At 48.3% G+C, this 11,765-nt stretch overlaps 1 protein-coding gene across 1 annotated transcript; it reads left to right on the top strand.

Moving 5' to 3' along the window:
- The first annotated feature begins 233 nt into the window (after positions 1-233).
- LOC105556633 (uncharacterized protein K02A2.6-like) lies at positions 234-11,468 on the top strand. The gene is made up of 2 exons (XM_012003727.1): positions 234-1,191; positions 9,221-11,468. Exons 1-2 carry the CDS (start codon positions 250-252, stop codon positions 11,450-11,452), a joined length of 3,174 nt encoding a protein of 1,057 aa, XP_011859117.1. The 5' UTR covers positions 234-249; the 3' UTR covers positions 11,453-11,468.
- The last annotated feature ends 297 nt before the right edge of the window (positions 11,469-11,765 follow it).

The raw sequence follows: 11,765 nt of genomic DNA, 5'->3' as shown, positions 1-11,765 counted from the left end.
CATGATACTGGCTACGATGAACTTGCAAGAATCCTCAAGCAATTCTACGACCCCGTTACCCTCGAAATCGCTGAGGTATACAAGCTACATCAGCGTAAACAAGAGGAGGGAGAGACTGCGCAGGAATATTCCGCAGCCTTACAGAGGATCGCTCTTAAGTGCAACTTCGGCACTTTCATCAAAACTGCCATTCGGAAGGTCTTCGTGTGTGGCCTGAGAAATAGAAGGGCCTAAGGACGACTCCTGGAAATGACGGATCTATCGCTGGACACGGCCGTCCAGACAGCAGCTACGATCGAGCTTTCCGAGAGGGGGACCAAGGATTTGCAGGGAGAAGTAGGTGTGGCCCAGGTGCAGACGACCCAGAAGCGGGGAGGCAGCGACGGCAGCGGGCGAGCTAAAGCTAAGTCTAAGAAAAATGTAAAGTCGCGTGTAAATAATTCGTCAAATATCACATGTTATCGTTGCGGCAAGAACCACCTTGCGTCGCGTTGTACTTTAGATAGGTCGGTTAAGTGTTTTTCATGCGGGAAGACTGGTCACCTTCGAAAGGTGTGTCGTTCGGATAAACAGAGTTCGAACGGTGTTGACGTGTTAGCAGTCGAGCACGTACAGTATCGGGACAAGTTACTTACGTCGTTAATCGTTAACGAAAAGCGCGTGCGTTTTGAAATAGATAGCGGCGCGGCAGTTTCTTCGATTTCACAGTCTCTTGCGAAGAGGTTGTTTCCAAGGGAAAAACTACACAAAACCGTATTACATTTAATTTCGTATTGTAAGAAACCTATCGATCTGCTTGGATATTTGGTTGTACGGGTGAGATGCAGGGGGAAGACTCGCGAATTGAATTTGTACGTTACGACGGGAGATCGCGAACCACTGCTCGGTAGAGAGTGGATCCTACAATTGAAAGATCATGGAGACATGCATCAATTGTTAGGACGTTTACAATCAATTCACGTAATTGAAGACCCGTCGTTGCAAAGTTTCTTTCGAGAGTTTCCTGGCATTACAAATCCGATCATTTCGAAAATCAGTAATATTCAAGCTAGACTTACATTGAAAGATAACGCAAAACCAGTGTTCGTGAAAGCACGGCAAATTCCCTTTCGCCTACGCGCATTAGTTGAGCAGGAATTAGATCGCTTAGAATCAGAGGGCATTTTAGAAAAAGTTGATTCGTCAGAATGGGTGTTCGGTTATCGACGACGCTGAGCGAGTCAACATTAAGCGCCTGACACATGCGTCACCCGATCGGGTAGATGCAGTAGGCGTCGGGGCGACTCGACTCCCTTCCCCCCTTTTTTTTCTTAACGGGCCGGCCGTCATTATCGGGTGCGCATGCCCTTTTTCCTTCTGGATTCTTCTTCTCGCTTCGGATCGCTTCGGCGACCGTTGCTAAGGAGATCCGGGCCCTTTGTCTAAGCTTATCTGGAAAGCGAGTCATCGGGCCCGGCCACTGCGGGCGAGCCAGCCGGAGACGGTCACTTCGCGCTAGTCCACGGACGCGGTCACTTCGAGAACGGGAGCTGGCACTTCGGAACCCACAGACGGCAGACCATCCACGGACGCGGTCCCTTCGAGTACGGGCGCTGGCACGTAGACACCCACGGACGGGAGGCTAGCCCACGGGCATTGTTCCTGCAAGGGCCATCGACGGAAAGGAAGCGTTCCGGGACAATTGCGGGATTGACCTACCGCTGCGATTCTCAGGCATTAGCGCAGGTAAGGAAGGAGCGGCCTTCCAACGCTTATTGCGCCTCTCCGGCTGGCCGCCATTACGGGGAGAAGCGGTCTTCCCTCTTGGTGCGCCTTCCCAGTTAACGGCTATTGTCGCCTACTTAACGGCGAAACGCGAGCTCTCTACTCGCTTGACGGGGTCCGATGACATTGGCTCGGACGGGCTACCTGACGACGAGCTCTGGGTAGCCCCACGACTGCCCTCGGCAGATCGTGCCTTTTCCACTCAGTCCGACGACGGGCCTCGGGCGGTGCCTAGCACCAACAAACCACCTAGTGATCGGCCTAGGCACGGCTCGGCGCTAATTGCGCATGCAGTCAATTCGAGGCTTCAGCGGTGTTGCCGTAGTTGCGTTATCTTGATGATCGGTTCAAGGTTCACGCAATGAAGGGGATGCGGGACTTACAATCCCCCCCCTTCTTCTTTCCTTTGTTTTCTTATCTGCCCTTTATACTGAGGAATTTACGACTCCTCGGTTTCTAGTCATTGTTTGAGTTCGTATAACGCAGACGCATCAGCGTCTGGAAACTTTATCTTGTAACAATTACAATAGTAATAATTTAGTATAATACAATCATCACAATAATTCAGTAGAGTACAATAATAATAATAATAGTAATGAATAAAAACCTTATTATATTCTTTTAATTACAACTACTTTTATTTAGCCTTCCTAGCGCAACCTCGCCCCCCCAATTCCCCTTCGTTCGTTCCTCACCGAACATTATTTTTGGTCCTTCGAGCCGGATACGGCGTTGGGTGCACTCGGAAGTGTAATTTCGAAATAGTAATCGAATGACCTGATGCGTCAGCGAGTGCCTGCCGGCACTGTTAGAAAAAGGCGAGTTATTTATTACTACTTTCTTCGCAGATTGTTTGCTTATAACGATTCAATAAATGGAAGAGCGGAGCGTGGACAGCAACATGGATGAATTGCCCGCTCAAATCTCGTTGCAAATGAATCGATTTCTCATGATCCAGAATGCCGTGGAAGACGCAGAGGAACACCTTTCTGCCACCATCTCTCGCAACTTGGTGTCGACAAGACTGGACGTTCTGGAATCCAACTGGAACAAGTTCCAAGAGGAGCACGAGAGGCTCTGTCGAGTACACGCGGGACGCCTTACTGACGAGTCGTATATAAGGTCCCGGACATACGAGAGATGTCAGGAATTTTATGTACAAGCAAGGTCCATATTGCTTGACCAACAAGACTCGGTGGAAGCATCCAATTCCTCTGCGCGATCGTGTGGCCCTTCATCGTCTGAGGGGCGATCTGGTACACGGATGATCGAGAAGCTTGCCGACATTTTCCGGAGAGTTTCATGCATGGAGGGACTTTAGTGACCTGTTTCAGTCGATGGTGGGAGAAAATCCCGAGCTAACAAACGTTGAGAAAATGCAGTATTTAAAAACGTGTCTTGCTGGGGACGCAGCTCGACGCGTCGCTAACCTTAAAGTCACTAACGCCACTTTCAACCTTGCATGGAAAACTTTGGAATCGCGGTATGACAACAAATGGATACTGATCGCTGCCCAAGTGGATAGCCTCCTCGATTTGAAGCCCATCAAGTCGAAATCCGCGCAGAACTTGAATGACATGATGATTACTGTCACCCACGCATTAGGCGCTCTCGAGGCGTTGGACTGCCCCGTGAAGGAGTGGGATGCATTCTTGGTACGGATGTTGGCTCGATTGCTAGACGAAGACACACGCGAAGACTGGAACATCCACTTGGGATCGTCTACTGCTTCCCCTACTCTAAAAGCATTTGAGGAGTTTGTGAATAGCCGCACGCAAGCGTGGGAGAAGCGTTCTTCTGAACCGGGCAAGCCCACTAAAGATAAGAAACGATCATCTTGGTTATCGGGTAAGGCAGATGTAAGATCTCGCAGTTTAGTCGCGACGGCCTCAACAGCTAAAGGTAGCGTGGAGTGTCGGTTGTGCAAAGCCGCTCACTACTTGTCCAATTGCTCAACTTATTTGTCATACGCGCCTGAGCGTCGTAAACGCACCGTTCTTAAATTCAACCTTTGCTTCAATTGCTTAGGGGGTCATGGAGTTGGTCGTTGTCCAAGTTCGCATCGCTGTAGAAAATGTGGGAGCAAGCATCATACTACCTTGCATGATGACCGAAGGCCACCATCGAAAACCGTTACTAAAGCCGATCCAGATGCTCCGACCGTTAATAAGTCGCCCCCGCTTGTGCCTACCTCAGAGCAGAAGTGACTAGAGGCATCGTGCGCGAATCATACAGAATGTGCCATCGGGCATCGACCGTTAACACTGCTCGCAACGTGTCAAGTTAAACTAAAATCCCGCGATGGTAAATTCAATTCTGTCCGCGCACTCTTAGATCCGGGATCTGAATTATCCTTTGTTACAGAGGAGTTGGTGCGTTGGTTGAGCTTACCTCGAAAATCCGTTATGATTCCTCTACTCGGTATAGGCGGAACTGGCGCGGGACGCACTAAGGGCCTCGTGTATCTCGAGCTTTATTCGGCATCGGATATCTCCAAATCTTGCACATTACAGGCATACATTCTGCCACGGTTAACTTTTCAAATTCCATCATTTGAAGTAACCAACGATTCTTGGAGCCATCTTCAAAACTTACCACTAGCCGATCCGAATTTTAATAAACCCGGTCCGATTAATATCATTATTGGCGCGGATTGTTACGGTCAGATCATTAAGCCTGAAATAATAAAAGGTGACTCGGCGTCACCGATTGCACAATTAACTTTGTTCGGATGGGCGGTGTCCGGACCCGCTACACCTGCGGCGTGTGATCGCGAAAGCGGTACTTATCATTGTCACATTGATCACGACTTACAAGATCTTTTAACCCGTTTTTGGAGACAGGAAGAGATACCGAAGACCGCGAAATCAATGAGCCCTGCTGATGCTGATTGCGAGGATCAGTTTAGTTCCACCGTTTCGCGAGATCCGAACGGTCGATATATAGTTCGTCTTCCGTTGAAATCCCCGGCTACCTTATTAGGCGATTCATCTCAAATCGCTCTCCGATGTTTGGCGCGACTTCGTAAACGATTTGAAAGGGAACCATCCTTACGCAAGCTATATACAGACTTTCTGCTAGAGTATCAATCGCTAGGCCATATGGTACCGGTACCAGAATCTGAGATCAACAACTCTCCCGTCTTTTATCTGCCTCATCACGGTGTCCTACGCGATAGTAGTCAAACAACGAAACTACGCGTCGTATTTAACGGGTCGAGTTCGTCAACGAGTGGAGTGTCCCTCAACGACATTTTGCACGCGGGAGTCAAATTACAGACAGACATCCTTGATGTATTGCTATGGTTTCGGTCACATAAAGTCGTTTTTTCATCCGACATAACGAAAATGTATCGACAGATACTGGTTCACCCAAGTGATCGAAATCTGCAACGCATCTTCTGGTACGACTCAAATGAGCAATTACGGCCATATCAATTAACCACTGTGACTTACGGGTTGAATTGTGCCCCCTTTCTGGCTCTTCGTGTACTTCAACAACTTATCTCAGACGAGGGTCATCGGTTACCGAAAGCCATACCATCGATAACCAAGGGGAGATACGTTGACGACATTTTTGGCGGAGCCGAATCACTAGATGAAGCGAAAGCAATAATGTCTCAACTATTCCCAACTAGTCCCAGCTCTGCATGGCGGGCGGCTTTCCTTTACAGAAGTGGAACAGCAATTCGCCAGAGTTGTTGAGTCACTTATCATTGCCGTCCAATAACAACGCGAATACTGTGGAGTTGGACTCCTCTCGGATTAAAGTCCTAGGTTTGTGTTGGCACCCGCCATCAGACGTATTCAAATTTAAGCCAGTTTTATCGTCCGCTCGAATTATTACGAAACGATCCGTTCTCTCCGAAATAGCGCAGCTCTATGACCCCTTGGGCCTTATCGCTCCGGTTGTGATTCGAGCGAAGATATTCATTCAAAATCTCTGGTTGATTAAAGTAGGGTGGGACACCCCTTTGCCAATCGAATTGCAAAATAGATGGATCACTTTCAAAGAACAACTACCCGCGTTAAACAATGTTAGCATTCCGCGATGGCTTTCGCTTTCTTCAACCGCACGCTCCGTGGAGCTCCACGGATTCTCCGATGCCTCCCAGCTTGCCATGGCGGCGGTAATTTATACTAGAGTCGAAACGCAGGATCGCGGAATCCAAGTTAACATCATCGCGGCCAAAACAAAAGTGGCGCCTCTAAAGAAACTCACTATACCCCGACTTGAGTTGAGCGCGGCGCTAATGCTTGCGCGACTGAGCGTAAAGGTGCAAAACGTCCTCAATCTCGGAGAATATCCGATTGTTCTCTGGGCGGATTCGTCGGTCGCTCTTACCTGGGTCTCCTCCCACCCGGCAAAGTGGAAGGATTACGTTCGCAATCGAGTGACAGCCGTCCAAGAACTGCTACCCACCGCCACCTGGCGCTTCGTGCCAGGGAAGGAAAATCCAGCAGATTGCGCAACAAGAGGACTAAGCGCGCAGGAGATCGAAGACCATTCACTGTGGTGGCGCGGGCCACCGTGGTTAAGCCAAACACCTACCGAATGGCCGAAATGGAATGAGAGGAAATCATCTAACGTCGACATGGAGGAGAAGCCGAATCACGCTCTAACCTCTCGTCGCGATGATCAAGAGCCTCCCTGGGATCTCCTAACGAAATACTCATCGCTCACAACGCTATTACGAGTGACTGCAACTTGCAAGCGCGCCGTTAGGCGTTTCAGGCAACTTCCAGCACAATCGACCTCAGAGCATCTTACTCCGGCTGAACTGCACGAGAGTTCTCTATTCTGGGCCCTCCACGTTCAGCAGTATTATTTCCAACACGAACGGAGAGTCATAGCGAAGGGAGGACGCTTATCAAAATCAAGCCCCTTCTTGAGACTTACTCCATTCCTGGATGAATCCGGACTCATGAGAGTGGGCGGGCGACTTCAAAACTCACAATTACCAGCCGACGTGAAACACCCGATCATACTGCCTCGCCAATCTCCGCTCACCTCTCTAATCATCTCGGATGCTCATAAGAGGACTTTACACGGCGGAACTCAAGTGACGCTGGCTTACGTTCGCCAAAAGTATTGGATCATCGGGGGACGAACCCCAGTCCGATCCTTTATTTTAAAATGCGTCACATGTGCTCGATACCGACAAAATCGAGCTCGGCAGCTGATGGGTCAGCTCCCAAAATCAAGAGTCACTCCTTCCCGTCCATTTCTGGTTTCAGGAGTTGATTATGCTGGACCCATAAGTATAAAAACTTGGCGAGGGCGGGCGGCCAAAGTATACAAAGGATACCTGGCGATCTTCGTGTGCTTCTCCACCTCCGCTGTCCACATCGAAGTGGTAACAGATTACACCACGGAAGCCTTTATCGCCGCATTTAAGCGTTTTACCGCTCTTCGCGGGGCCTGTGCCACATTACACAGCGATTGTGGCTCCAACCTGGTAGGAGCAGATCGCGAATTGAGACGACGCTTCGACGCGGCCTCTAAAGAGCTCAAGGAGTTGGCAGGAATACTCACGAATCTCGGGACTAACTGGCGTTTCATCCCACCCGCCGCGCCTCATTTCGGAGGCAAATGGGAAGCCGCGGTCAAGACGACTAAATTTCACCTGCGCCGAGTCATCGGAGACTCAGTGCTGACATACGAAGGGCTGACAACCCTAACGTGTCAGATAGAGGCCATCCTTAACTCCAGGCCATTGTGTCCTATGTCTGAGGACGTCGACGACTGCGCTGCCTTGACCCCGGGTCATTTTCTTATAGGCGAAGCTCCAATCGTGATCCCCGAGCCAAATCTCAGCGATCAGCCCATTTCGCGTCTCACAAGGTGGCAACTCCTCCGGCAAAAGGTTGAACACTTCTGGCACAGATGGCAAGCCGAGTGTCTTCAACGCTACCAGGCGATCTCAAAATGGCATCATCCGTCTACAGAGATCCGGGAAGGGTCCTTAGTCCTCCTTACGGACGAGCGTTACCCTCCAGGCAAATGGCCACTTGCATTGGTCCAACAGTTGCACCCTGGCCAGGACGGCTTAACCAGGGTCGTCACCGTACGAACAGCCACTGCCACTTTCAAACGACCTATAACGAAAATTTGCATTCTGCCTGTAGATTCGGAGCCAACAACATTCGGGAACATAGTCCCCGAAGGCGGGCGGAATGTTCGGTTATCGACGACGCTGAGCGAGTCAACATTAAGCGCCTGACACATGCGTCACCCGATCGGGTAGATGCAGTAGGCGTCGGGGCGACTCGACTCCCTTCCCCCCTTTTTTTTCTTAACGGGCCGGCCGTCGTTATCGGGTGCGCATGCCCTTTTTCCTTCTGGATTCTTCTTCTCGCTTCGGATCGCTTCGGCGACCGTTGCTAAGGAGATCCGGGCCCTTTGTCTAAAGCTTATCTGGAAAGCGAGTCATCGGGCCCGGCCACTGCGGGCGAGCCAGCCGGAGACGGTCACTTCGCGCTAGTCCACGGACGCGGTCACTTCGAGAACGGGAGCTGGCACTTCGGAACCCACAGACGGCAGACCATCCACGGACGCGGTCCCTTCGAGTACGGGCGCTGGCACGTAGACACCCACGGACGGAAGGCTAGCCCACGGGCATTGTTCCTGCAAGGGCCATCGACGGAAAGGAAGCGTTCCGGGACAATTGCGGGATTGACCTACCGCTGCGATTCTCAGGCATTAGCGCAGGTAAGGAAGGAGCGGCCTTCCAACGCTTATTGCGCCTCTCCGGCTGGCCGCCATTACGGGGAGAAGCGGTCTTCCCTCTTGGTGCGCCTTCCCAGTTAGCGGCTATTGTCGCCTACTTAACGGCGAAACGCGAGCTCTCTACTCGCTTGACGGGGTCCGATGACATTGGCTCGGACGGGCTAACCTGACGACGAGCTCTGGGTAGCCCCACGACTGCCCTCGGCAGATCGTGCCTTTTCCACTCAGTCCGACGACGGGCCTCGGGCGGTGCCTAGCACCAACAAACTACCTAGTGATCGGCCTAGGCACGGCTCGGCGCTAATTGCGCATGCAGTCAATTCGAGGCTTCAGCGGTGTTGCCGTAGTTGCGTTATCTTGATGATCGGTTCAAGGTTCACGCAATGAAGGGGATGCGGGACTTACAATCCCCCCCCTTCTTCTTTCCTTTGTTTTCTTATCTGCCCTTTATACTGAGGAATTTACGACTCCTCGGTTTCTAGTCATTGTTTGAGTTCGTATGACGCAGACGCATCAGCGTCTGGAAACTTTATCTTGTAACAATTACAATAGTAATAATTTAGTATAATACAATCATCACAATAATTCAGTAGAGTACAATAATAATAATAATAGTAATGAATAAAAACCTTATTATATTCTTTTAATTACAACTACTTTTATTTAGCCTTCCTAACGCAACCTCGCCCCCCCAATTCCCCTTCGTTCGTTCCTCACCGAACAATGGGCAACCCCCATTGTTCCGGTTTTAAAAAAGAACGGTCAGGTACGCCTGTGTGGTGATTTCAGTGTCACCATTAATCCACGTTTACTCGTGGATGAGCATCCGCTACCAACAGCAGATGAATTATTCGCTTCGATGGCAGGCGGTACCATTTTCTCAAAGATCGATTTACTACAGGCTTATTTGCAATTAGAAGTCCGACCGGAGGACCAAACCTTTTTGACTTTGAGTACTCATAAAGGCTTGTACAGAGCTACGCGTTTAATGTATGGTGTCGCGTCAGCGCCTGCAATATGGCAGCGCACCATTGAAAATATTCTGAAAGACATCCCCGGTGTAGTGGTCTTTCTAGATGACATTCGAGTAGCAGGAACAGATCGGCAAGATCATTTAAATAAATTGCGTTTAGTTTTTGGCCGATTACAGAAGTTCAACATTCGAGTTAATATGGAGAAAAGCGAATTCTTCATGTCGCAAATCCAGTATTGCGGGTACGTGATAGATAAAGACGGGTTACATAAATCTCCTGAAAAGATGGAAGCGATCCATAATATGAAGCGACCTACCAACGTTACGGAGGTACGCAGTTTTCTCGGGATGATTAATTATTACGGTAGATTTATTTCAAATCTAAGTTCGATTTTACACCCGTTAAATAAATTGTTGCGTAAAGATACGGAATTTCAGTGGACATCTCAATGTGAGAAGAGTTTCAGGGACGCGAAGAAGGCTTTTATTAGTCCAAAATGTTTAGTTCATTTCGATCCGCGTTTACCAGTTACGCTTGCTACGGACGCGAGTTCGTATGGGGTAGGAGCGGTGCTTTCGCACATCTATCCCGATGGTTCTGAAAGAGCCATACAATATGCTTCGCAAACTTTATCTTCCACTCAAAGAAATTATTCTCAGATTGACAAGGAAGCTTACGCGATCATCTACGGTGTTAAGAAATTTCACCAGTATTTGCAAGGCTCTAAATTCACATTAATTACAGACCATCGTCCACTTACACAAATTTTTTCTCCAACAAAGAGTTTGCCTATCTACACGGCATTACGAATGCAACACTACTCGTTATTTTTACAGGGTTTTAATTATGATATTAAGTACAGGAAGTCAGAACTTCATTCGAATGCAGATTGTTTATCACGGTTACCTATTCCACGTAATGCAGATGTACAAGACCCGGTAGATGTTTTTCAATTAAGTACGTTTGACACATTACCAATAACGGCACGGGAAGTAGCTACAGCTACGGCGACAGACAAAGAGTTGTCTAAATTATTACAAATTCTTAAATCGGGTAAGAATACAGAAAAAGAGAAAACTTTTTATACAGTTAATTTACATGAATTTACTTTACAGAATAACGTCATTTTTCGAGGACATAGGGTAGTTATTCCCCGTATTTTACAGAAAAAAATTTTACAAGAGTTACATACTGGTCATTTCGGTGTAGTCCGGATGAAACATTTAGCTAGAGGGTATATCTGGTGGTACCAAATTGATAGAGATATCGAAAACTTGGTTGCAAATTGCAATGATTGCAATGCTTTTAGGAACGACCCTCCTAAAAATAATTCACATATTTGGGAACCGTGTGCTGTGGCATTTGAGCGTGTTCACGCTGACTTTGCGGGACCTTTTCTAGGTCATTACTTTTTCATTTTGGTAGATGCATTTTCCAAATGGCCGGAAATCCACATAGTGAAAGATATGATGTCACGTACGACAATAGATTTATGTCGTCAAATTTTTGCGACACATGGTTTACCAAAATATTTCGTTTCGGATAACGGAAGAACATTTACATCTAAAGAATTTAGAAATTTCTTACAAGTTAACGAGATCACTCAGAAATTAACAGCACCCTACCATCCAGCAACAAATGGCCAAGCAGAGCGATATGTACAAATACTTAAAAATTCTTTAAAAAGAATGCGTTGTAATTCAGCGAATGTACATAATTGTTTACCTAGAATACTTTTACAATACAGAACGACTCCTCATGCAACTACAGGTGTTGGGCGGCGTTCATGTAAACGCGCCATTACAGCTGCGAGCGCGCAGACCACGGTCTTACATACAGGTCTGGAAACTCGAGTAGTGGGGGTAGTGCTCAGTTTTAAGCCAAAATTAGTTCGCCCTGTGTGTCGTTGCTATCGGTCAGTGCAAGACTCTAACCTTGACTGCGTTCGGGCAGATATAATTTTACAGATTTATACATGCTTTTAGATAGTTCGGGACTATGCAAGAATTCGTCATTATGGACTATCCAAGACAATTCGTTGGAATGTATACCGAGCCATGCACTAACGTTGAGTTTAATGGTTATGTTTCCACTTTTACAACACTTTGCGATAACAGCGACACGCTGCTAGTGACAAGATTGTGCACTAAAAATGGCTTAAATTTTGGCACACCCCCACCACCAAAATTTGCCTGAGTTTCCAGACCTGTATGTAAGACCGTGGCGCAGACTGTCCGAGCAGTCTGTGATTAGCGGAGCCCTACGATTGGCTCAACGCGGTGGCACTGCATGCGCGCA

This window comes from Vollenhovia emeryi, unplaced genomic scaffold, assembly GCF_000949405.1.
Source record: "Vollenhovia emeryi isolate VEMERY1.0 unplaced genomic scaffold, V.emery_V1.0 DF939881.1, whole genome shotgun sequence".
NCBI lineage: Eukaryota > Metazoa > Arthropoda > Insecta > Hymenoptera > Formicidae > Vollenhovia > Vollenhovia emeryi.
Note: the sequence above shows the minus strand (reverse complement) of the source record. Positions and strands in the feature narration are given on the sequence as shown.

Coding starts and splice junctions, on each gene's coding strand:
- LOC105556633 (XM_012003727.1), top strand. CDS start 250: ATGACGGATCTATCGCTGGACACGGCCGTCCAGACAGCAGCTACGATC. Junction 1,192..9,220: donor AAGTTGATTCGTCAGAATGG/GTGTTCGGTTAT, acceptor ACCGAACAATGG/GCAACCCCCATTGTTCCGGT.